At 46.8% G+C, this 27,625-nt stretch overlaps 1 protein-coding gene across 2 annotated transcripts in view; it reads left to right on the top strand.

Moving 5' to 3' along the window:
* LOC144106542 (uncharacterized) overlaps positions 1-22,644 on the top strand; it is a 55,550-nt gene extending 32,906 nt beyond the window's left edge. For both annotated transcript variants that reach the window (XM_077639389.1, XM_077639388.1), the window contains 6 exons: positions 1,815-2,058; positions 5,135-5,222; positions 5,906-5,945; positions 6,862-7,060; positions 19,546-19,729; positions 21,064-22,644. In XM_077639389.1, coding sequence (XP_077495515.1) covers positions 1,815-2,058; positions 5,135-5,222; positions 5,906-5,945; positions 6,862-7,060; positions 19,546-19,729; positions 21,064-21,213 — 905 coding nt within the window. In that variant the 3' untranslated portion in view covers positions 21,214-22,644. The remainder of the gene's footprint in view (positions 1-1,814; positions 2,059-5,134; positions 5,223-5,905; positions 5,946-6,861; positions 7,061-19,545; positions 19,730-21,063) is intronic.
* Positions 22,645-27,625: the final 4,981 nt, after the last annotated feature.

Here is a 27,625-nt window from a genome sequence, read left to right as displayed (position 1 = left end):
AGGGAAATAACTAGGAGTATAAAAATGAGGTGGAGCGCATATGGCAGGTTCTCTCAGATCATGAATCGCAGGTTAGCAATATCTCTCAAGAGAAAGGTGTACAACAGCTTTATCTTACCGGTACTCACCTAAGGGGCAGAAACGTGGAGGCTAACGAAAAGAGTTCAGCTTAAGTTAAGGACAACACAGCGAGCCATGGAAAGAAAAATGATAAGTGTAACGTTACGAGACCGGAAGCGGGCAGTGTGGGGGAGGGAATAAATCAAGAGGAAGAAAGGGGCTTTGGCAGGGCATCTAAACCCGCCGCGGTGGCTCAGTGGTTGGGGCGCTCGGCTACTGATCCGGAGTGCCCGGCTTCGAACCCCACTGCGGCTGCTACGTTTTTATGGAGGCAAAACGCTAAGGCGCCCGTGTGTTGTGCGATGTCAGTGCACGTTAAAGATCCCCAGGTGGTTGAAATTATTCCGGAGCCCTCCACTGCGGCACCTCTTTCTTCCTTTCTTCTTTCACTCCCTCCTTTATCCCTTCTCTTACGGCTCGGCTCAGGTGCCCAACGATATATGACAGATACTGCGCCATTTCCTTTCCCCAAAACCAATTATTATTATTATTATTATTATTATTATTATTATTATTATTATTATTATTATTATTATTATTATTATTATTATTATTATTATTATTAGGGCATCTAATGCGAAGGCAAGGTAAGCGCTGGTCCTTAAGGGTAACGGAGTGGATTCCAAGAGAAGGCAAGCGTAGCAGGAGGTGCCAGAAAGTGAGGTGGGCGGATGAGATTCAGAAGTTTGCGGGGATACGGTAGCCGCAGCTGGCAAAGGACAGGGTTAGTTGCAGAGTTATGGGAGAGGCCTTTGCCCTGCAGTGGGAGTAGTCAGGCTGATTATGGTGATGATGATGATGACGAATATATAACAGAAATGTGTATGGGGAAAATGGGTTAGGAAACTCATTGTCCTATAAAAATCGTGGCTCCTATATATTAGGGCACGTACTTGCGCTGATCATAATTAAACCTTGGTAACGTGTCCCTATATACTCTGTTTCGACCAAACAAACGAACAGGTAGGAAATCTTCCAGATTACGGAATACTTCGAAAAGAACATAGTGTGGTACAGCCCAGATTAACAGGAGCGTGGGCACCAAAGTTGGGGTCCTATGTTTTCTAAGCTTTCTTCTAAAACGGCGGTAACGTCTCCTCAGGGTGGGCGACACGAGTTTTGAATTGAGTGGCAGGAAAAATTTTAAATTCAGTTCTCTCAGCCATAAATCATATGCAGTTGTCCTCAGCTCCTCTTTAATAAACTTGCAATTATGAACCCAAGTAATAAGTGTGCGTCTCGTGGTTAAATTGAGCTAAAAAAACTGTCGTGCAGCGCATAACGTTTCAGTGGGCTAGCACTATCTTTGTCTGCCCATCGGGTTGTGGGCCACCTGATCAATTTGTCTTAATCCTGACCTTTGCCTGAAGCCTGCTTGACCTTGAAAACCTAGCCTAGAAACAAGACCGAAGTTAAAACCGAAGTGTTAGCGCACCTAATTCGTATCTGGCGCAACCACGCTAAATTATCCGTCATTTTTCCTGACACGCTCGGTATGCGGTACGGCCGTGGAGGGCGCGACATATGCAGCTGTCCATTCCCGGACAGCTGTCCATTCCCGGAGGTGTGCATAATGAGTGCTCATTATCTAACTTCTAGTAATTGCTAATCTGTTGCTGTGCTCACATCGCAGCAAGAGCTCGGCACACGCTCGATACCCCAAGCCCCTTATTTGTATCCCTGTTGATGCCCAGCACCAATGGCCCAGCAGTACGAAGACTACTTCCGGCGTGCCTACCAGACACTCACTGTGGTCCCGACTCTGGATTCGTTGAACGTCCGGACCCTGGCCGCCAGGGGCGCTACGCTCACCACTAGCGCAGCCCTGGCACGAGCCCTGCAGAGCCACTCTCTGGCGCTGAGCGACCTCAGCCTGATCGTGGCCGACAACGCCTCAGACCTCTTTTCCGGAGCGACTCTGGACGCTGACGTGGTCGGGTGCGTTGGCAGCATTCGCTCACCCTATAAGCGCCACCGTGAAAGCGTATTCTTCGCCACACTGCCCGGTCCAAACTGACGAAAGACTTGGTCTCAAACCAAGACTTAAATTTTCTGCCCTTCTTTCGGTTTGGTTTATGAGGGTTTAACGTCCCAAAGCGACTCAGGCTATGAGGGACGCCGTAGTCAAGGGCTTCGGAAATTTCGATAATATCATCATCAGCAGCCTTACTACACCCACTGCGGGGCAAAGGCCTCTCCCATGTCTCTCCAATTAATTGTGTCCTTTGCCAGCTGCATGCACCCTTTGCCTGCAAACTCCTTAATCTCATCCGCCCACCTAACCTTATGCCGCCCCCTGCTACGCTTACTTTCTCTTGGAATCCACTCCGTTACCCTTAAGGACCAGCGGTTATCTTGTCTTCGCATTACATGCCCTGCTCAAGCCTACTTCCTCTTGATTTCGACTAGGATGTCATTAACACGCGTTTGTTTCCTCGCCCACTCTGCCCACTTCCGGCCTCTTAACGTTACACCTATCATTTTTTTTCCATGGCTCACTGCGTTGTTCCTAACTTAAGCTGAACTCTTTTCGTTAGCCTCCAGGTTTCTGCCCCGTAGGTGAGTACCGGCAAGATACAGCTGTTGTGCACTTCTCTCTTGAGGCATGTTGGTAAACTGCCATTCATGATCTGATAGAACCTGCCATATGCGCTCCACCCCATTCTTATCCTTCTAGTTATCTCCCTCTCATGATCCGGATCAGCTGTCACTACCTGCCCTAAGTAGACGTATTCCGGCACAAATTCTAGGCTCTCGCTGCCAATTGTGAACTGTTGTTCTCTTGCTAGGCTGTTGAACATTACCTTGGTTTTCTGCATGTTAATTTTTAGACCCATCGATCTGCTCTGCCTGTCTAACTCGTTGATCATGATTTGCAGTTCACCTCCTGAGTGACTCAGCAAGGCAATGTCATCAGCGAATCGCAGATTATTTAGGTATTCTTCATTTATTCTTATTCCAAACTGTTCCCAATGCAGGCCTCGGAATACCTCCTGTAAACATGCGGTGAACAGCATTGGCGAGATCATGTCTCCTTGCCTGACGGCCTTCCTTATTGGAATTTTATTGCTGACTTTATGGGGGACTATAGTAGCTGTGCAGTTGCTATATATATCTTCCAGTATTTTTACATAAGGCTCTTCTACCCACCGATTACGCAATGCCTGTATGAATGCTGAGGTTTCCACTGAGTCGAATGCTTTCTCGTAATCGATGAAAGCTATATATAGAGGTTGGTTATATTCTGCGCATTTCTCTATCACCTGATTGATAGTGTGAATATGATCTATTGTCGAATATCCTTTACGAAAGCCTGCCTGATCATTTGGTTGATTAAAGTCTAATGTTGCGCTGACTCTATTAGCGATTACCTTAGTAAATACTTTGTGGGCAACGAATAGTAAGCTGATCGGCCTGTAATTTTTCAAGTCCTTGGCATCTCCTTTCTTATGAATTAAGATAATATTTGCATTCTTCCAAGCTTCTGGTACAGTCGAGGTCATAAGGTATTGCGTAAACGGGGTGGCCAGTTTTTCTAGCATGATGTCCTCTAAATCCTTCAACAGATTTGCTGTTACCTGATCCTCCCCAGCTGCTTTCCCCCTTTTCATTGCTTCTAAGGCTTTCTTTACTTCATCTTTCGTTACTGGCTGGGTGACGCATTGCTGTGCACTGCTGTCTTTCTCATTAACGCTCTGATTACATTGGCTACTGTACAGGTCTGTGTAGAACTCTTCGGCTATATACGTTAACTATCTTATCCATATTGCTAATGACATTGCCCTGCTTGTCTCTTAATGCATACATCTGGTTTTTACCTATGCCTAGTTTCCTCTTCACTGTGTTTAGGCTACCTCCGCTCTTTAGAGCATGCTCGATTCTCTCCATATTAAACTTCCTTATGTCGGCTACCTTGCGCTTATTTATTAACTTTGATAGCTCCGTTAGTTCTATTCTATCGGTAGTGTTAGATGCCTTCATGTTTTGGCGCTTCTTAATCAGATCTTTCGTCACCTGAGATAGCTTTCCGGTATCCTGTCGAACTGTCCTACCGCCTACTTCTACTGCGCACTCCGTAATTATTGACGTCAGATTATCGTGCACTGTATGAACATCAAGATCGTCTTCCTCAGTTAAAGCCGAATGTCTGTTTTGCAGCTCTATCCTAAACTCCTGTGCTTTCCCTCTTACGGCTAACTCGTTAATAGTCTTCCTCTTCACTAGCTTCATCCGTTCCTTCTTCAAGTCTAAGCTAATATGAGGTTCGACCACCTGGGGTTCTTTAACGCGCACTGACATCGCACAGTACACGGGCCTCTAGAATTTCGCCTCCATCGAAAACGCCCGGCCAGGATCGAACCCGCGTCTTTGGGTCAGCAGCCGAGCGCCATAAACACTGAGCCACCGCGGCGGCTTATGGCGTTCTTTCGTAGGGACAGAATATTCTGTATCATTGCTCACCTTCTGCCGGCAGAGAGTTTCATAAGCCACGGTTGTTCCGACTGTTGGGAGAAGTTGCGAGGAGTGCTAAAATGCCACAAGAATATCTTGTGTGACGACAATTTCTTTGTGTTTTTCGACTGGCTGGGCGTGTTTCTCAGTAGTGACGAACGCAGAAAACGGGGTTGATGTGGTCATCTACGTATGCTGCTTTTGGTGTCCCACACTGCTTATTAGCGGTAGACGAGCCATCACGGTGATCATTGTACTCGCAGTGTCATGCAGGCTGTGTGATCGCTTCATACATGCTTCCCGTTTCCGTTAGCTGCTCGTCATCGCATGCACTGAGTAGAGCTGTGTACATTGCAGTTACTCCTGCCTGAAAGGGGCACTGCACGTCTAAACTCCTGGTCGCGGCAAGAACTGTAAAAAGATAGCCTCTAGCTTGCTGTATCAACTGTTTTTTTTTCTACTGGGGCTGTTTCGTTACAGTGTATTGATTGATTGATTGATTGATTGATTGATTGATTGATTGATTGATTGATTGATCCATTCATTCATTCGTCGTGTAAAGGTCATCCGCGGCATCTTCAACAAGGAGCACACTGAAGATCGTTGGCTTCAAGAGACCTGGTTGGACAATTCCGCAGCGAACACAAAGGGTACCTAATTAAGCTATTACTTCGCGTGAATACTCTCCAGGCCACTGTCTCAATGCTTGGTGGCACGAATGAAACGAGGAAAGGTTAGGGACCTCTAAAATTATTGCTCATTGTTTTTGCCGGAAATACTCATCACTCGAGTGACAATGCGAAGCTAAGCGCAGTTTCTTGGCATAAACTGTTTACACAGCAGCTGTTTACACATGATCGGCAGACATAGCAGCGGTTGCCAACATGCGCATATGAAAGAAAACTCGTTCACCATATGTTGCACTGAAAGGGTAGTACTTATAAATTAAAGGCACAGAGGAAAGAAGTTACTTGTTTTATGGGGGGGGGGGGGGGGGGGGGTAAGGCAAGGTATCCCATTTGCACATTACGTCCATATGGCGTGGGAGTAATGTTATCTTTCAACATTCCAATTTTAATATATGTCCTAACAGCACATTGTTGATGCGCTATTTATCCTTACCTCCTTTTTTAGGTGTGAACTCGGTAGCAAAACTTCACGGAATACGGATGTCCAGGAAAAAAATTATTTCGGCTAAGTCATGGAGGTCTATCCCTTAAAAATCATGCTATGTGAGGGTATCAATTCCAGGGAATTGGTAGTGAGGCAGCGTTAAAATTAATTGGTTCCCGAGTAAGCAAATGTACTGCATTCATGTCTTTCTTTTTCACAGCAAGAGCCACGGTCCTCTACTGGCCCGGATGATTCACTAGGTTCGTACCCCGTCCATGTAACCCTACAACCATTAGCTAAAACAAATTTTTGATCATGCCAGTTCCTGAACTGAGCTTGAAGAAATGGCCATCTTCCGTGACTGCCCTTACAAAAATTTCTTTAGACAGGCTGTAGACTGTTCATAGACTTCTGTCTATAAAGTCTATGGAATATGCATAGACAAACCCTAAAAAACTTTCTATAGGCAATACAAATCCTATAGACAGTCTACAGACAATCTATAGATTTATGGCCATACACAGTTAATAGACCTTTGTCTATAGACAGTCTATAGACTTTGAACCGAGAAAAAGAAATATCTATAATAGTCTATAAAAGTCTATAGACTTTCTACAGACCATTTTTGTAAGGGTGATTTCGAGTCTTCACAGGCGTGACCACCACCTGTGTTGATGACAATGGCATTGCCAGCACTCTATATGTCCTAGAAACCAGGGAATTCGAACAATGCGGCTCGAAAATGAGAAATGAAGTATCCTATGTCCTTCCTTCCTTCACAACCGATAACCTATACCAGGTTATTCACAACATGTATTATGATCTGCAACAATGGCCTCCAGAAAACAAAAACCTCCCCTTAGAAAGTTGTCTTCTTTCCGTTCTACCTGCATCCGGCAGTGCAGGAAGGATTATGAACATATTGGTTGACACCGCTGCGTTCGTTTTTATATAGTTATTGTCCCGTAACGTGTTCTGTTGGCCACACTGAGATGCTCTGATACCACCCAGTCGTATTTCTTGGCCGGGTAGTTCCATCTCCTCTCTCCATCCTTAATCAATGTTTCTTGTGCTCGTGTCTCGTCCTGGTGCCCTCTCCATGAGCTACAGGCCTACCAGCTAACCCGACTCAGCATCCTTATCCGCAAACCCTCTCTCCGTCTTGTGACACCGCAGGCCTGGACGCGGCTGCCAGGGCCTTGCGGTTTCCACAGCGCTTCGTGGACGAAAAGCTGTCGGGGTACTCGTTCCGCAACCGCGACTTGCTCTTGCGCGCCCTGCTGCATCCGTCCAAGGCGCGTCAAATCAACTCGACTGTCTCGTATCGCCCTCTGGACTACGTGGGACAATTCGCACTCGAGTACGTCCTCTTACGGTAAGGAAACGGTACATTCCACGCGAAACGATTGATTCAGGTTCTTCCACCAAGGAAGAGACGTTAATCATCACGAGCCCAGCGTCGTCGTATCAAATCCAGAGTCACATTTTGACGGACGCGCAATGCGGAAAATCACGTGTGCTGTGCGATGTCAGTGCACGTTACAGGAGTAGAGACGCCTAATTTTGGTGGTATGTTTTCTTCTCTACAGTGATGCGGAAGACACTGCTACGTATGAATCACCATATGATATTCACATAAGACCGCTAAATAATTTATATTCGAATTTTTTCTGTCATGTTTCGGTTTCAACCGCCGAACGATGGCTAGGACGTCAAAGGGTACTTTTATGTCACGTGAAGCATGTAAAACGTCCATATAATCACTGCTTCATCGTTTTATTTCACTGCAGTGCAGAAGGCAGCCTTCCCCAAGAGCCGGAATGACAACGAATGTAGAAGCAGCGATTATATTGCATTTTGTTCATGTCTCACGTTACCTGTAAGCACGCGTTGACGTCACAGTCCTCAATCGGTTGTTGAAACCGAAACCGGAACAGCACGTGAAAGAAATTTGATTATAAATTATTTAGCGGTCGTAGGAGAATACCAGGTGGTAATCCATGTATATTAATGCCTTACGCATCATTGCAAACAAACATACCCGCACCCAACAGTTAGGTGTAATCCGAGTTAGGTGTCTATACGTCTTAAAGAAACCCCACGTGGTTGAAATTAATTCGGAGTCATCCTCTATTGGGTCTCGTATAACCCATATGCGGCTCGGGGACGGTAAACGCCCAGACCATGCCGTGGTATAAAGGCGCGCTCACACTAGCGGGAAGCTTCCCGCGCCGGCACAGCGTCAACGTCGACGCTGCCTCGCAGCTCCTCGGAATGACGCTCACACTACGCGCGTTTTCTCGCTGCGGTTGTCTTGGAATGTGGAGAGAGGAGGCGCTGAGGGAGGACCCGAACGAGCAGAAAGGGATAGTCACGTGACACTAGAGAAGACTGGAAAGCGCACCCTGCTAGCTCCCCTCCCGTCGCCCTGGCAAAGCAGCCGCCGAGTGCCCCGGCCGGACGCGCGCAGCCTCCGCCTCCGCCGACGGGGTCACTGAACTGGGACCGACGTCACGGTTCACGGTCGGCGCCCATTGGCTGTTCTGTCACCGGCACGGGAAAAATAGGTACCGAACCCATCGCTCCGCGGGACGGCAGAGCAGGCTGTCCGCGGGAGAAAAACCGGCTTGGGCGGGAAGCAGCACGCGGGAAACGCCCGGCGTTGCGCGTTTTCCCGCTAATGTGAGCGCCCCTTTACATACAATACAGTATCATACCATACTACACCATGTCATAGCATAAAATAGCGGACCTATATGCCATATACCACAGCGCACCAGACCTATAATACCGTACCCTACAATATCGCTGGAGCGGTGAATTGGCAAGGAGCGGGGAGCACCGCAGCGTGGGCGGTACGGACATTGTGACGCGATATGTGCGCCGCAGAGGGACGCGATTTCATGGACGTCGCTGTGCGCTCTCTGCAGGCCCGCGTTTTTCGAATGCCTCGAGAAATGGTGCAAATGTGTTGAGCCACACGGCTAGGCTAATCGAGTTTGCAAATTTTTACAAATTTATATTACATTTACTAATTCCTGGCTACATAATTCAAATCGCAATGAGGCGCCTATCAGAATTATTTAGAATGTTAACTAATAAAATTAAGTTCGTCACTTTTCAAGTTAGCATGATTCGCCTGTGTTCTGACGTCCGTCGATATTGGTATTACAATGAAAGCTTGTATTAAAGCTTCGCTTTACCTGAAAATCTGTTTTTAAAGAAATAGGGGCGGGCTTCCCTTAAACACGTGGTATAGGGGTCGGTTGTGTTCTGCGCGTTTCTCTACCTCCTGAATGTTCGTGTGAATGTATATATATATAAAAGTTTACCGTCGAGTAGCCTTTATGAAAGCCAGCCTGGTGCTTTGGTTGATTGAAGTCTAAAGTTGCTCTGATTTTATTAGCGATTGATTTAGTAAATGCATTGTAGGCGACGGATAGTAAGCTGATCACTCTAATTTTTGAAGTCCCCGATGTCCTCTTTATTATAGATTAAGATTATCTTTGCGTTCTTCCAAGATTCCGGTACGCTCCAGGCTATGAGGTATTGCATATACAGAGTGGCCAGCTTTTCCAGCACAATCTCCCCGCCGTCCTTCAACATATCTGCAGCTCCCTCATCCTCACCAGCTGCTTTGCGTGCAAGTCTTTTCGTGGAAGTCTTTGCGTGCAAGTTTGCGTGCACCTTTGCTTTGCGTGCAAGTATTCTTTACATCTTCTTTTGTAGCTTGGGGGATGAAGAATTCTTCTGCACCGCTGCCACCGCCATTATCGCCCCGAATATTTCGTTTACTGTATAGACCCGTGTATACCTCCTCGGCTGCCTTATCTTATCCATATTCGTTAAGGCGTTGCCCTCCTTGTCTGTAGCGCACACATCTTATTTCACCCTATGCCTATTTTCCTCCTGATAGCTTTTAGGCTGCCTCCATTCTTTAGGGTATGCTCGGTCGTCTCCATGTTATCATTTTGAAACAGCGCAACAAAGACGGGACGTGGAAACTGAGGTGTAAAGACAAACAAGCGCTGACTAACAACTGGGTTTATTGAAAAAAACACGCAAAATATATACAGAGTTAGGAAAGACTAATCGCCACCATAGTCAACTCATGCCACATGTGACGCCAGATATCCAATCTCCCCTTCGGAAAGGGCGACCGATGGGCAACTAATGCACGTTGCGCCTTTCTCACGTATAAGAAAAGCTTCAAAAACTTCTCGCGTCATCTTATCACAATGGCGAAACACGATATTAGTGTTCTTATAGTCGGGGGTACATTTGCATTTCTTGCAACGGAATGCACCTTTAGTGAGAGGGTCTCCTTCTGTTTTTCTTTTTTCGTACTCTTTTTCGTGTTTACATTTGCACCTTCTGCAGTGGACCGCCACGTGTGACAGGGGGTCTTTTTTTCTGGTGTTCTCATGTTCCATGAGTCGCTTGTTTATGCATCTTCCTGTTTGGCCAATATATGTGGCGCCACACGAGAAGGGAATTTGGTACACTACCCCTACCTCGCAAGGTACATAAGGGGAAACATGGCGCACCTGACAAGTGTACAAGTGTACCAAATTCCCTTCTCGTGTGGCGCCACATATATTGGCCAAACAGGAAGATGCATAAACAAGCGACTCATGGAACATGAGAACACCAGAAAAAAAGACCCCCTGTCACACGTGGCGGTCCACTGCAGAAGGTGCAAATGTAAACACGAAAAAGAGTACGAAAAAAGAAAAACAGAAGGAGACCCTCTCACTAAAGGTGCATTCCGTTGCAAGAAATGCAAATGTACCCCCGACTATAAGAACACTAATATCGTGTTTCGCCATTGTGATAAGATGACGCGAGAAGTTTTTGAAGCTTTTCTTATACGTGAGAAAGGCGCAACGTGCATTAGTTGCCCATCGGTCGCCCTTTCCGAAGGGGAGATTGGATATCTGGCGTCACATGTGGCATGAGTTGACTATGGTGGCGATTAGTCTTTCCTAACTCTGTATATATTTTGCGTGTTTTTTTCAATAAACCCAGTTGTTAGTCAGCGCTTGTTTGTCTTTACACCTCAGTTTCCACGTCCCGTCTTTGTTGCGCTGTTTCAAAATGGATACGTACCAACTTGCCCAAATTTCTGCTTTACTCCATGTTATCATTCCTTCTGTCGGTCACCACATGCTTACTGATTAACTGTGTCAGCTCTGCCAGTTCTATTCTATCTATGGGATGAGAAGTTTTTATGCTTTGGCTTTGTTGATCAGATTTTTCGCCTCCTGAGAGAGCTTACCGTTAACATGTCAAGCTAATCTCACTCGTAATTTCATTGAACACTGCATACTAACCTATGTGAGACTATCGTTTATTGCTTTAACACTGTGGTTGTCGTCCTCATTTATGGCCGAATATCTGTTCCGCAGCGAGGTCCTGAATGCCTCTACTTTCCCTCTTACCGCTAACTCGTTGGTGGGCTTCTTCCTTATTAACCTCCTCCGTTCTTAAGTATAGGTATAATTCGAGACCTTACCATCAAACGTTCACTATATCTATTTTTGCTCACCAGCTCAATATCCTGCGCGATTCCAGAATGCGCGCCCAATACGAAGTCCGTTTCATTTTCAGTGTCGCCTATCGGGCTCTTCCATGCCCACTTCCGCTTCTCCCGTTTCCGGTATAACGTATTGATCCATGAACTGCATCGTTTTTCGAACTCTACTAATAACTCCCCCCCTGCAATTCCTAGAAGCTTTACCATAGCCACCCACTCCTTGGACTTCAGCCTGCTTCTTGCCAAACTCGACATTGAAGTCTCCTGTCTATGAAGACGAGGAAGGAATCGGCAGTGAGTAAAGTAAAAACACAGTACAGTATACTGTGGTCCAATTCCTCGTCTTCATATAAATGTGCGACTATCTGGTCATCATAACTGGATGTGGGCGCGTAGGCCTGCGCAACCTTTAATTTTTGCCTCTTATTAAGCTTGCTTACAATAATTGCCACCATCTGGTTAATGCTGCAGAGTTCTTCCATGCTTCCAGCTATATCCTTATTGATCACGAAACCCACACCTAATTCTCTGTCCGCTACACCACGATAGGATACGTACCCGCCCATTAGCACTGTGTACGTTTCATCCGTCCTCCTAACCTTACTAAGCCCTACGAAATCTCATTTAATGTTCACCTGTTTCTAGAGCATCACTATCAGACTAGCTTCACCGGATAGGGTTCCCACGTTAAGTGATGTCAAAGTCACTTTTCAATGGCAGCCTGTCATGAGCCAGAGACCCTTAGGAGCCCCCACTGCGTCATAAGTTCGACCACTGCCGCAGCCACTGGGGACTGACGACTAAGGACCGATGGTTAGTTAGTGCATTCATATCGGAGACTGTGTCTAATTACTTCACCAGGGGAGCCAAGTCCTGTTCTAGCGAGAAGGTGTGTTGTCGGCTCTGGTCGCCGGGGTGAGACCGCACCCTAGGCCTGGTTATTCAAATCCATCGACACAGTTTTTCTTAATCCCTTGGAAAACTGTGCGGGACGGGTATTAAACTGCGATCCTCTTGCACGCGAGGTGGATACTCCGCCTCTACACTATCGCTGCTTCGTTGAGTTTTAGACTTAAAACTTAGAACTTCAGTCGACCAAATGACCAGGCCGGCTTTCGGAAAGGGTGATATATTCGCACCATGAACCAAGTAGTAAACAAATGCACACACTAAAACCAACCCTTATATAGGTCATATCCTTCACATATTACGAGAAAACGTTTGCTTCAGTCGAAACATCCGCAGTGATTAAGGTATTGCATAACCATAGTGCAGAAGAGGCAGGTGTAAAGTTACCAGTAAGTAGTTATATAAGGTAACTGCGCAGTGATCCTTGCCTTCCACAAGTAAAGCGATAAACTGAGAAAATCGCATTCACGGAGGGCGACGAATAAAGGCGATGTCAGACAGCTTTTTTTTCTCTTGAAAACCCGCCATAATCTTCTTGGAAAAAGAAATGACTAGAATACTGTGAATTGAACTCCTGCAATGAAAGCAATGTGAAAAGTAAAGGGTGAAGTGCCTGTTTCTTTTTTGCCAATATGCCAGATAAAGGGGACTTTAGTGTATACATTTCGGCTTTTCCATCTGATCTGTCCATGTTTAGGAAAATTTCCTTTCTTTTTTTATTTCCATAAGAACATGGACTCTCTGAAGCTAAAATCATACCTTTTCGTCCACAGCCAGTTGTCAATCATTTAGGAATAATTCTCTTGCAAAATGAAATTAAGAAGCAAATCCTTCATTCCGCATAATTATGGCCGATTCATTATATCCGTCATGTACTACATGCAGCAAGGTTTCCTCCACCTCCTTGCCTTCACTCTAGAAGTTTGCACAGTCCCACTCCCGCCTCCATACCCATAAAAATTTGTGACTTTTCCATGGTTAGTGTGTGCTACAGGCAAAACCGCCATTTAAATCAGCATTTACCATACTCCTTGTTTTCAGAACAGCTCTCAGCTGCATCACTGCGCTGCAGCACTCGCAGCTGCGGCAACAATCACAGCTGCAGCACTTCGCAGGACGGTACAAATTTAGTCAACTGAATAATGATGAAGAATGTGCGGATGCTGCTTCATTTACAAGGCTTCAAAAGAAGAATTGTTAATATTAATTGCACGCATGTCTTTTTATTGAGCGCAGTATTCTGCATATCTGTGCGTCATTGTCAGAGAGCTCTGTACTAAACTGTAGAAATCAAACCTTAACAAGATAAGCGATTTGTACAGGAGGAAGATGCACTCTTTCAACCTGAAATTCCTTGTAACACGTGTTATGATGCGTAAAACGCGGAAAATCGAGCTTGTGACGTTGTTAACCTGGCCGTTAAATTTCAGCTGGGAATCTATGGGTACACCCAAGTTGCGGACAGCATCAACACGGCGTACAAGATTACCATCTACACTTTAGTTATACAATGCTGTTGCTTCCATCTAGTGAAGGAAATAGCTACTGTGTTGTTACCATTGAGCATTACACCATCTCGTGTGCTCCATTCGCATAGTGAATTCACATAACTGTAATTTGGTAGTCTGTTATGGCGTCCACAGAACGAATTTTTTTAGGCCATCAGCAAACTGTAGTATCTCAGTGTATTTGGCGCAGTCTACAATATCATTAATAAAAAGAATGAAAAGTAAAGGCGATAAATTATACCCCTGTGGCACACCAGTTTTATGCGCATATGCAGACGAGAGCCATCCACCGTATACATGACAATATTTACGTGGTCGCAAAGGTAACTTGCAAACCATTCTAACAGAGATGGTGAGAATCCATATCGCCGCAATTTGCGCAACAGCAGATCATCTCATTGGGGGAACAAACTTTCAAAAGCTAGCAGAGGTTTTTCTCGCCACAACGGCCAGGAAAGAAGCCATGTTGTTCATAGTTAATTTCATTTTTTAGATAATAGAGAACATTGATGCTCAATACACGCTCGCAAATTTTTGTTAGAGATAACAGTAGCGAGATCGGTTATAGTTTCTGACGTCAGTCCTGACACATTTTTTGCGCTCTGGTACTATCAGGGATAGTTTTCGGTGGGATGGAGACGTTTTCATAGGTATAGACAAGTTAAAAACGTGTGTCGAGATAGGTGTGAGTAAATTAGCACAACCCTTGATTACGAACATTAGAATTTCGTTCGCACCGAAGCTCTTTTTGAGTGGTACTGCACGAATAGCTCTGCCGCTACCTCGGAAGCTTCAAAGGCTGGCATGTTCAGGAAAGAATCATATAAGCGACAAGAGGGGAGGCAGTGGCAGTGGTTTGAACGGTTGGACTTGCTGAGGCGAAGTGCTCGGCGAGCGCATTGCATACTGCCTCGGGATCGAAGATTTCATCAAGAACTTTTGATAAAGCTAGATCCCTTTGATCCACTGACGTCCAAACACTGAAAAGCTCCAAACTGCATTAGGAGAGTGCATACGTTTTTTTCTCAAGCGAAATTTATTGCCCCAGGGCATCAATGATGGTTGAAGGTGTGATTAATGAAGTAGTAGAGATTAAAAGAACGGAAAACGGTTGGCTGATTTGATTAAGTCCAGTAGAGAACTGTGGTACGCTGCCTGCGTCCAGGCAATGTATGAATCAGGGTTGCTTGGTGAAACACCCGCTACCATCAGGTGCCGAATCCTTTTAGGCTTGAGATCTGGGCAGTCCCACAGTAAGTGATGAATGTCGGCCTCAGTGTCCTCGTATTTACATATCGGACACCCTGGCCGAGGAAACAAATCTTGGTACTGAGGCCACTTCCGAGTGACGGCTGGTGTGAGGGCAACCCCGACCCGGATCCTCCTAAGCGCAACCTCCTCTGCACGGGTAAGACCGCGGGGCAAGGTTACCGCACACGGAGGGATGAGAGCACGTGTGCGGCGCCGGAGGAGTTCCTTACTTGATGAAAGGAGGGTAAAATTGTCCAAATGAGGGAGCCGAGGCACATACGTTTTTCTTCTACAGTGTGTGTGTAATTAATGGGGTCACGGGGGCAAAGGCGTTTACATTTCTTCCTACATGCGCGGTATTTTTCGTACCACGATGACAGTTGCGTTGTAGGAGATCGTCTGTGATAGCGCAGTTTCTTATGCAGCGCCTTTCTAAGTTCGTTCGAGAGCCAGTGCGGATAGGTAGTCGTTTTGAGAATCGTTTTCGGCACAGATTTTTGTATTCTAGTTTCGATAATGTTTGTGATTGTTTGTGACGCCTTGCTGGCGCAAGTTTTCGCCAAAGTAGGCTCGGCCAGTCGACAGCTTCAAGATGCCGATAAAGAACTAAATAGTCGCCTTTACTATAATCGTAGCGTGCGATAGCTGGCTTTTCTTTCTTCAAAGCAACACAAGTAGACAACTCTGCCTCAAATTAAGGGACGGTGGCAGGTGTCATGCCCACAAGCGCTAGCTTTGGCTTAGAAATAACGCATTCACAGCCGTTGGCCAAGACTAGATCTAAGAGGTTACCTCTATTATTTAGTAAGCTTTTGCTTCATCTGTGCAAAGCTAGCAAATTCGAGCAAATCTCTCGCTTTTTCTCACACTTCTGCAACGCTAGAGAAACTGTTACCACATGGTCACTCGATTACCGTTAAATTAAAAACATACCAACAATTAGTACTTGGTATTTGTTAAAATCGACACTGTCGTAGAGGTGGTTTAGACAGCTTCTAAGCGCGACACGGCTGAAGTCTGGAATCCAAATAACAGCTCCCAAGTAGATGCTTTCTCCCGCCTTGAACAAAGAATTCTACACAGGCACACTCCGCTTGACATTCGAAGACCGTCCACCTGAACGACCTAATTGATCTACGAACGGCGCTAAGAACACCGCCCCCATATATGTAGTTACAGGTCTTATAATTTGTCCTTGCGATGAACGTGATATTGAGACAAAGTATTCCCAACTTGGGATGTCAGCCACGTCTCAGTCGTAATCGCAAGCCGTGACATTTCACGACAAAACATTTGCTTTCCCCTTTAAATCGCGGACGCTTTGGTAGTATAGAGGCTTAATGTATTGTGACATTTATTCATTTCTTCTGTATTTGCTTTCACTCGGCCTTGCCAGCCTCACACTGTCTCGCAAAGAAGCGAAAAAAGGGGCGGAAAAGACATCCATCAGGCCATATCTCGGTGTTGTTGATTTCTTCATACCTATAAGCATACAATTCAACACAAAAAGAAGCATAAGCAGCAAATTTCCTCTTCAGTTATGTGCAACAAAACGCGTTTTTATCGAGCATAGTTTGCAGTCGTTCACTCACTAGTGTGTCGTATTGTGTCTGGATGAAATCTTCCAAGCAATAGAGCCTTCCTAGGTGGTGGCGTAATTGCGAAGTCCGACGATTTCCTGGTGCCGAACCTGGCTGCAGGGCGTTTGCGGCGAATTCCTGAAACCCGTCTTTGCCTACGTTATTCCGCTTTGTAATTTTTTTCACAGGTGGCAGCACTTCTAACGGTGGGCGGTTCGCAGCTTGAAGGGTAGATTTTTGTACCCCAGCAGATATTCTCGATTGTTCAAACAACGTTGCCAAGTTGGTTGTTCCCGTATGGATGGTGGGAGGCCCGTGAGCTTGGGCCACTGAATGAGTGGAAGCGTCGATGCAAGTCGGAAAGTGTTGGCGTTATGTTTTCTGTTATCGCCTTGCAACACGGTGGTAGCAATTCCTTCCGATTCAACCATAGCATCCAGAGCCTCAGTCTTGAGCATTGGTTGGCGGATTAAATGGACAGCATCGTTTTCACTATAGCTGTCGAGCTGTTTGCGTTGTCTTCGCCTGATGTTGCACAACTGCGGGTGATAGGCCTACCTTCGTTGTCTTGTATATACAGTCGTCAGCAAAAGTGGTACACAACACGCAGCCGGTGGCGGAGCTCGGGGAAACTGCATTGCAATGCCATCTAGCAGCAGCTATCTCGGATCGAGACAATCGTGGCGGTGTCCCATTTTATCGACAAGCACGTCTGCTAGCTCGGCTCGATGCGTCGCGCTTCTTCTCGCCTAAATGCTCCGACGCAATAAAAGGCGCGTGGGTGGCGTTTTTCTTTTCTTCGCAGTTTTGTTTTCACTGCATGGTGGAAATACGACAAGCCATCCGGCGGCACATGGCCGGCTCTGGCCGCGCTGCGATATCGCTAGCGTAATGGTCGTTCGCGTGACGCTAAGTCGACGAACAAAAGGCCGTGTCTGTGGCGTGCAATTTTAACTCAACATTAGCAGGTACGGTTTTGCTGCGGAAACGCTCCATATTTCACCGAACAGTAGCGCGACACACCGAAAGGAACCAACTGGCATGCCTGCAGATAAGATGGGTCCCCCTCGAGCTGTCCCGGTCCCTGTCGCTGTCGCTAGATGGCGTTTCGGCGCAGTTTTCCCGAGCTCTGCCACCGGCTGCCTGTTGTATACCACTTTTGCGCACGACTTTACGTACTTTTTTCGTTGTCCATAAGCAGCGCATATTCCCCGGCATTGATATTCACACATTTAAGATGAAAACGCCTCGTACACCCGCATGAACACTCAATAAACTGCTGCTTACCTCGAAAAGGAGCGGAGCAGGTTCCGCACACGCCCATCTTGCCCGCCATGTTGATGACGTGTATTGCCGCGAATCTTTGCAGTGTTTGTTCATTCATCAAATCTGCCGCCACGCTGCTTTATCGATTTGTTTGTGATGCAAGACGCGACCAGATTTATCTCGATTGATCGCAGCCAGGCAGAGCTGATTGTGCGTTGTTCCGAAATGTTCGAGTAACTTGGCACGCTTTATCTCGAAAGTTCGCTGTCAGCTTTAAACTGAGCACGGCCGACAGCGGCGGGCATTCTGTTCGACGACCGCCGAGCACGCTTGTCGCTTCGCCACCGCCGAGCGATTCAGTCCATTGTGGGCGCCAGTCGGCCCAAATAAAGAGTTTTCTTTCGGAAGAACCTTTATGGTTTGGTTTATGGTTGTTTAACGTCCCAAAGCGACTCAGGCTATGAGAGACGCCGTAGTGAAGGGCTCCGGAAATTTCGACCACCTGGGGTTCTTTAACGTGCACTGACATCGCACAGCACACGGGCCTCTAGAATTTCGCCTCCATCGAAATTCGACCACCGCGGCCGGGATCGAACCCGCGTCTTTCGGGCCAGCAGCCGAGTGCCACAACCACTCAGCCACCGCGGCGGACGGAAGAACCTTTGTCAGTCTTCATTGCTCCTTCGACTGCCGTCACCATTACGTGAAAATATTGACAAGGACACAAAAGAAGATGCTGGCGCCTGATAGAGGCGTCGCCTACTCCTTTTCACATAAGGGGAAAACCACAGTACAACTGGCGACATAGAGCTCCACAAAACACAGTCACAATGCAAACCCTTCACAATGCAGATAATACAATTCACACGTCAGAATCGCTAACGTAACATAGAACATATATTCCACGCACGATATCTTAATCACAGTAAATGATACCGATTCCCTATGTATAATAAATGAAAGAGAAACAATAAGCAACAACAATAACACTAAGAGCATAATGTGCCAGAGACATGGCAGTGATGAATAATTGATTTTCATGGTACCCGTGGTCGCGTAACATACAAGCAATTGCACTGAGAGCACGCGCCAAGACAAATGAGTGCAGGATCTGCTCAAGTTACATATCTAATAACTCAAAATGATGCCGCTGTCCTAGAGAAAATATTTCAGTATTCTGATTGCCCATTTCTGTAAAGCACACTTCGGCTATGCACCTAGTATCTTTTGGAGTCTGCAAAACATTTTATCACCGCTGCGGTGGCCTAGTGGTTGAACATCCGCCTCGAATGAGGGAGGTGCGGGGTTCGATCCCACACTGCCGCCGTGTACCGACCGGTGATACAATGGGTACAAGCTTTCCCCTGGCCTCGGCTTATCAGGGGCGAAATGCTTGGAAAATTGTCCTTTGACCCCACCTTGAGTAATCGAAAGTACCTTGCGCCGTGGCGCTCTTCAGCCATGCATGCCCTTGCGTCATAAAAATACATAGTCATCATCAAAGACATTTTATCGACGGATTAGGCATTTCATCCTTAAGAACCACATTCTGAAAACTTTTGTTTATTTATTCATTCATTCAGGTGTTTCAATTCCTGAAGGTCGTCGAATTGTATAATCTGTTCAGTTCAGGCAGTTTCGGCCAGTACAGGCGTGAAAGTATAGCAGCACAGATAAGGGGCAACTCGATGTGTGCGGATAGAAAACGTCGAAAATGATTGAGGCTAAGCAGTGCTGATCCTTAGTCTGTGCTCTAAGATTCTCTAGAGAAGTCAGCGTCACCTCCTTACGGGGTCTTCTCTCCTCGAAGGCACATGCTGAAGAACGGCACGCTGAAGACCAACAAGGAAATGCACGAGGCCAAGACGCGGCTCCTTCGCCAGGAGACGCTGTCCCACGTGGCAGCGCTGAACGACCTGGACAAGTACGTCTTCGTCAACGACGGTCCAGAGAAGCTGTCCATGACGCAGTTCGCCAATCGAGCGAGGTCCCAGGTGAGGCAGTGCTGTTGGACAGAGGAGCTGGCGGCGAATAACGCTGGAATATTTTTACGAATATTAGATACTCGTGAGAATACTCGTACAAAATGAAGAATCGCGCCAAACTGAGTAGATCTAGCAGTGGCGCTGCGGTTTAGTTCTATAAAACATCGAGGTAAATCAAGAGTTGTCTGTCAAAAGACACAAAGCTGATCTCGATTAATGGCTTCGTAAAGTTAACTCACGTTATAACTTCTAACCCTCTTGTCATACGTACAGAAAAGTAATCATTTACTAATGAACACCACAACGAATAAACCAGCACCACAACTCAGTAAATGAAAGGGGAGAGACCTACGGTTGGTGCATGACCTCCAAGATGTGGCGTGAAAACATGGTTTGTTAAACCTACATGAGTGCTGCCGTGTCACTCAATCTTGATGAACACATATAAAGATTACGGCTGCCACCACACGAATTGACCGCGTTGCAATGCTGAACAATCCATACCGTGCAGTCCGATTGCGTCAGTATGCTATGAGGCGTCGGAGTTAACCATTTGTAACAAAGAGCCGTCCAAGAAAACTACAACGTGCCTTACTAGAACTTCGTCACAATTAATCGAGAACTTCAGAGCATATTCGATTCCTTTCTAATAATTCTTGAACTCAGATAATTTAATTCGTTCAGAGAATCGAGAAAGAGGATGTTCAATTCGCTATTTCAAAATTTCTAAAATTCGCACACCTCTGAGCTATCATTTTCGATTTCTTAAGTGCCCACATTGCCAGGGGTGAAACGCAGCATTGATAGCACCCAACACAGACTTCTTTCTTAGTGTTCTCTCCTCGTAAACTATCAGCATGTCATTTTAATAGTCACTGCGCGTCGATAGAAATCTGTTATCTAACCATGACTGTCATGAGGAGCTCAACTGCTTGGAAGCGTGAGGGCATCACCGGGCAGCCCGCGTCACCTCAAGGATATACACAATTGCCTCCTACGTTGCCAGTAAATTATGGGTATAATTGGACTTGCATCAAGCGGCGCTCCCGCCGGTATGAAGGCATAGGCATGTTGGAGAACCATCCTCGATGTTTTTTTCATATTAACCGTAAGGAATCATCCTCGATGTTTTGTTTTTTTTCATACTAACCGTAAGGAATCACCACCTCGAGGAGAGTTCAGTTCAGAGGATGGTTGGGGCAAAACCCTGTTGAAGAGAAAGGGGAGTGGCTCTGACACTGCACTCCACACAATATGCTCGTTGAATAGGATGATGATAATTATTATTGCTATCACATGTAGGGATGCCGAAGACATTTCCTCACACTGTTCTTATTTTACAGGCACCACTTCACAGCTCGTCGGACAGCAGGCAGAGCAGCTTCTTGCACAACTTTGTCCAATCCGTCGCGGGGGCCGTCTACATTGACAGCGGCCACGATGCCGACACTGTCGAGCGTGTCTTCGTGAAGTTCTTCAAACCGTACTTGTAGGCAGCGCCTGCGAACCTCCCGTGGCTGACGCTCAAGACGTACGCGGTGGAACCAAAGAGTTCAGCTTATCTCCGTGTTTATCGCTGACTTGTCAGTGGCTTCGCTGCATGTACAGTCGGGGTCAAAAGTCTCCTGACCACGTGTTTCTCAACGAAGCCCAAAGCTCTGCTGTTATCCTGCGGCTGGAGATCACACTTGTGGAGGTGAAAGGCAATCTTTTGTTGTTTCATCTCCACCAGTGTGGTCTCCACCTGCCGACTAATAGCAGAGCTATGAGCTTCGTTTGAGGAACACGCGGTCCAGAGACTTTTGTCCCCGACTGTCATTCAGTGGGTCTTCCACGCATCTGCCGCTCAGCACAACGTTCCGGATTGTGCAGCGCGATGTGCGGGTCACATTTCTACTTTTACGTTCATCCTTTCAAGTGTTCCTTTCATTTGATCTGCCACTCTTTCTTCATGTTTATTTTTTACTTAAAGGAACACTGAGGACAAATTAAAGTTAGCCTGCACCGTTGGGGTACCACGTTCTATTCACAAACAGACCACCCTCACCGTAAGCCGAGGTTTTATATGCTACAAAATATTTAAAAGAAAGAAACGTAGATGTCGCCACTAGCGGCCGATTTTGGAAGTAAAATGCATGCTTCGACATCGATCTTAGAGCGGGCATCAAAGGCTACGCTACATCGCCATTCACTCCAATGCAGTGGCAACCACTCCTTTTTGGTAAAGACGTCACTCAATCCATTGGCGGCAAAATCTTTAAATCTTATTTTTTTTTCGTTAAATGACTTTTTGCGGCCGGAAAGACGTCATCATACTCAAGCACTGCCAAGGAATAATTTTTTACTGAAAACAATTTTTGCATGGACCAGCCCTGAGTATCCTTTAATGCCGGGTCTTTCTCGGCTTTCACTCTTGCTGAAGCCTCCATGACATGGCGCATATCGAGGAACGTAAAAGCAGTAGATGAGCCTGTAATCGAATTTGCAGGTGAGGCTCATTGCACGCGTCATGGCTAGCTAAGGTAAAAATGGCCTTGAAAACACTCAGACGAAATATGAACCTTGCTGTCGGTTTTAAGCAGTTTTTACCTCAATTTTTGTACCGAGCATCCGGCACTGACACGAAGATGCAGAAAGGGAGATTAAATACGATGGATATGTGGATTACGCCATGATTCATTGCGATATATTTAGCTCTACACTGTCTAAAATTAGGAGGGTGTTCAGACCTGTGAAATGGCTCAAGATAGAATAGATGCGAAACACTCTGTAGGTGCTTTTCTAACCTGGAAGGAGTACCTAGCTACGCAAAATATATTCTCATTACATGTTCATATATAGCGTTTGTATTAATAAACGTGTCTGAAATCACACTTTCGTAGTAATTCTTCCATTTAGTACGCCATCACAACAATAAAAATTACGCGCTGTATGCTCGGTTGTAATGATCTGCCTGCTTGGTCAGCTGCTTGTAATGAAGAGTTTGCAAAATTATGCAGAATTCACTCCTCATCTCCAATATGACGTCATTCTGACCTGAATGCGCCTAGAGAAATGCTCACAGACTCCAGTGATGCCGGCATCGGCGCTGTGCCCACGCAGCGCAAATGTGTAGCGAACGAGAACGTCACCGCTTTTACAAGGAGGACGTTAACTAAAACAGAGGCCAAGTATTCGGTCCCTGAAAAGCGATCTTTGGGCAACGTCTGAGAGCTTCTGAAGTTTCGTACTTACTTTTACGGCAGCACCTTCGATTTCGTTACGGACCACCACGCCCTTTGCTGGCTATCTTCCCTCAAAGACCCATACGGCTGTCTATACAGTTCGCTGGTCGTCCCACCTTCCAGTGTATAACATCCGTGGGACATGCACGTCTAGACGCAAGGATTCCAGCGCCGACGCTTTACCTCAGTCACCGATACCACCTGACGGTCTGTCAACACCTGCCTACAACGCTATGCGGTCGTCATTGTCCATCAAGGACATGCCTTCAGAGCAGCACAAAGAAAGACTCATGGTTTCTTTCGCTCGTGCCAACTACCAAAGGCGGGAGTCTCGTCTACTGCGTTCCCGAGCAACGTTTCAACCTTGCGATCATGTTGGCATTGATCTTTATGGTCTGATTCCACACACAACTGCTGGGAATCGTTGTATATTTGCGGCCGTCGACCATCTGACTCGCCTCGTCGAAACCGCAGCATTTACAGGCGTTGCAGCCAGCAAATTTGCCTCCTTTGTTCTACGACGTTTCGTTTTGCGTCATGGCGACCATCTTGAAAATCTGAGCGATAGAAGGCGAGCCTTCCTATCCGAGGGTCTTCAGTTGATCCTGACTACTTCCAACGCCCTCCGCTGCACCACAAGCGCTTCCCACGGCCAAACCAACGGCCTCACCGAGCGCTTCAATCGCACGCTTGGTTATATGCCGTCCATATACACCACCTGGAACCAGGTATGAGGGTCTACCCTTTGTTGCGTATGCATATAACACTCCTATACAGGTTACCACGTGACTCTCCCCTTCTTTACCCTGTGTGGACGTGTGCCATCGCCTAGCTATTACGCCGCGTTACCATATCGTCCTGATGCACTGCAGGACTATACGCCTGTTTCGCTAACTGCGAAACAGGCTGAAGTGTGTCCCAACTGTTGGCTCACTATTTTCGCAAAACAGATGTAATCAGGAAGCCCAGAGGTGTACGTTTTCTTCCGAGCACTTTCTTCTAAATTCTCTGGTATGGCTCTCGGTGCTTTAAGGTCCAGCCAGCCTTTCTCTCAAACTGGTCGCCAAGTACCACAAATTTCTCATGTTATCAAACAGACGTCCCCAGTATTCGGGCCAGGATGCCAAGACGCCTGTCGGTCAGATCAATCATTCTTTGGAGCTGAGAGGTTAAAAACATTAATTCCTGTCTCCACTTGTCAGATTTACGTGAAGGAACCGGCTCGCGATGCCGCAGCTGCTTCTTCACACATGCCTAAACCCCGTTCCGTACTTTCAGAAGGAATCTTCTTCCAGTATTGATAGTTCTATCCAAGCAGCCAGAGGCTTGTTTTTTTTTTATGCGAAAAGTGTGCCATAGGGCATAGTGAGAAAGAAGGAAGAGACTGCAGGAGGAAGTTAGAAGAAGGAGTGAAGGCCAGTTTTGCTCAGATACTCTCAAAGTTTGCCAGTGAAGCGATTGTCCATGATCTACTTTTCGCCACATTCGCGGTTCCACCGCAGGCTCACCTCCCTGAGGAAGCCTTGTCGCATAGAAGCCATGGCTGGCCAGGTCCACATATGTCGCACATCACTCAGATCTGGTAAAGCGTCACAATGAGGGCACTTGTCAGCCGCAGGCAGTAGTTTGATGACGTACGGAAGGATACGCCACTGGAGACGTACAAAAAGGTTCAGGGCCAGCCCCGGCCGAGTTTGGCGTGCGGATACCTCCTCCTCCCTAATAAGGGTACGGAGGACAGGTAGCGCAGAACTTGTTACTCGGATACGTAGGGCAGGGACGGGTCAGAAGGAAGAGGGGAATGTGGCGTGTATCCTGATGTGTCATGTTGTGTCGTGGTATCCAGCTGAATATTATGCGGATCGTGAGCATCAGCGCGAATCCTGTGGGCGCGCACATGACAAAGGAACTTTGTGCAGAGCTGAAGAATGGATTGTGGGATTTTTAATGGGAGACCAACAGGCCTGAGCTTTTTAAGGGTGGCGAGGGATCGCTGAATAGGTGAACTATATAGAATGTGGGAATGAGCGGTAGTGAAGCAATGTTGCTATAAATCGCTTGAAGTTCTAATGCCAGACGGGTGCATGTATACACGCTATATGTGATGCGAGAGTTAAGGTAAGGATGGGAGAGACTCTATAGACAGCGATAACTCGCCGTTGGGATGTGTGCAGTGCAGCGTTATTATGCTTCGGTGAGATGTATGCGAGGCTGTTGCCGGCTGGGTAACTATAGAACGTCCTCAGTAAGCTTACAGTACCACCACAGAGAAAGCACCTTTACACGATGAAGTTGAAGAAATAGTTTGCGAGCTCTGTTTGCCTCCTGCTGATCGGTGAGTTCACTGAGTATGTTAAGTTGAGCGCTTTCCTGAAGCAACGGTATGGGTGTAAGATCAGGGAAGCATAGTTATAGTGCGCGCAGCCTCACGATTGTTAGCTTCAACGGAGCCTCACTGTCTGCGGTTGAGGTGATGAAATTTTGCCTGTTATATACCTACTATCCGTGGCTAGATCCGCGGAGCAGTTTTATGAGTCACTTTTTGAACGGGCGGATGAAGCGGGGGGTGAAGTATATATTTCTTGGACTCCTTTTGTCGAAAAAAAATGGAGTTGAAGTGATTTTTCCTATAAAAATTTATCGGTTAGGGGTAGTGGTTCCCCCCCCCCCCCCCCTTCTTGTCCAATGCGAAAAGCTTGTCCAATGTAACAGTCCAATATATTTTCTGCTTTGCAGCTTTTCGCCTGGGGTCCCTTTTCTTGTATTAAAAAGGAAATAAAGATTGATTTATTGTTATTATTAGCTTAGCTTTAGTTGGGTTTTCCCATGTTCTCAATGGCAAAGTTTTTTTTCCTCTCTTTTTATTAAAGCGCCGAACAACACTGCGACAAAAAGAATAGTGTGCAGTGTTCCTGCAAAGAAGTTTCGGCGCCTGTTAACCTCTAAAGATGCGCACTGCCGCTGCGCGCCTTTTAATACTGGCAGATGCCTCAAAAGCCCTCGAATTCGCAGAAGCGAGTCGACATTCCCGGAAACCGTCAATAATATTGCATAAGCTAACGTGAGCAAGTCCCAAATACAAAACCCAAAAAAGTTTAGCGCCCAGAAAGATGCCAACATACCGCCGCGACATCCCGTGTCCATCTTTTGAACTCTTTCGGGATCATACATATCGTCGCATACTCGACTTGTTAATAGGAAGAGTCGTGGCTTGGCATAGTGTAGCCTCCGAGACGTTTACCACACGAACTCCCGGAGGACGGGCAAGGCAAAGCGCGGTTACGAACGTGAAAGCGAGAGGGCGCTACAACTCCAATGAAAAGCGGCGCCGGCAGTTCCTGGAACCGCGCGGGCTTTTGCGGATGGTGTAGCTGTTTGCTTTGCGAGCTGCGTATTTTGCCGCGCCGGTAATCATTCATCGCCCTCCGCCCCTTTCTCCCTGGACCCGCCAAAACTAGGCGCCGCCACCTCGTCGTTTCTAGCTTGGCCTCTCCATTACGCCTGTGTTTGGGGGCCACGTCGGCGGTGGGAAACGGCTCGCTGAACAGAGCGCTCGGCAGTGGCGGTGGCTCACGACCGAGCGGCCGCTGTTTTTACTTGTTTGGCGCCACGAGGGCATTTTCGCGCCTGCACACACGGCGTGGAAGCTAACTCGTGCAAGTTCTCGAGTAAAACAACTTGCGAATACATCATAGAAACGTTTTGTCCGGCTGCGGGGGAATTTATTCTCACTGGTTGCTTTTTCCACTGGTGACAGATTACCGCGCCTTCCCTCTGTTCTTGCGGGAGCTCCCATAAAAGCCCATATCTTCTATCAGCCAATATATATTGGACTCGAGACCGAATAAGCAGCCCATTACCTTCCGTTACAGCTGCAGGCGTCTCAAAGGTTCCTTGTACAATTGCTTCTGCCTAGAAGAATATAGACTCTACCAGCAACAAGGTAACCATGTGGGCTAGTTGGTGTATTTCAGGCATAACTTCACCAGCGAAAGTACGAGACCCCAGGAGAAGAAAAACACAGGACAACGCTGGATTACCAGCTGTCCCGTGTTTTTTCTTCTCCTTGGGTCTCGTACATTCGCTGGTGAAGTTATGCCTCAGACCCTACCAGGTCCAGCCTCACTACGCTGGCTTCAGAGAGTAGCTCAAAGTCACTACTTTGCTCAATGCGCACTGCGCTCTGTATTGGGTGGACAGCAGATAAACGCGACTCGGGTATGAGTTGTAATAAAATATCACCGTTTTTCTCTCTACAGAGAAGAAGCGTCAGCAGGACCACCCCTTACCATAATACGAAGATATCTTATGCTGCATTGTCATCCCAAGTCTTCCATCGAAAGTGCCCACGCCAGTGGACGAAGCAGTGTCTCTAGCGTTCGAGAGAGAGAGAGCTTGGGGAATTTTTCATATTCAGAATATTTTCATATTCATATATAGGGGAAGGGGAAAAGACAGAAATATGAAAAAGTGAAAATGAATAATGATACAGTGAGCTGTAGTGGTGCAGACATCCTCGGTGGCAGCAGTAGCACAGCTGCCTTGGCGACTGTTTATGTACTCAGGAAACACTCAGGCGCAGCTCAAATCAGTTTTCCGAGAGCCGCTTCGTTTGGTCAGCAACTCTTGACTCTTCTGGCTGACTCAACTTAAGTTGGGTTGAGTTGTTGTATGCTGCAGG

This window comes from Amblyomma americanum, chromosome 10 (genome assembly GCF_052857255.1).
Source record: "Amblyomma americanum isolate KBUSLIRL-KWMA chromosome 10, ASM5285725v1, whole genome shotgun sequence".
Classification (NCBI taxonomy): domain Eukaryota; kingdom Metazoa; phylum Arthropoda; class Arachnida; order Ixodida; family Ixodidae; genus Amblyomma; species Amblyomma americanum.
Note: the sequence above shows the minus strand (reverse complement) of the source record. Positions and strands in the feature narration are given on the sequence as shown.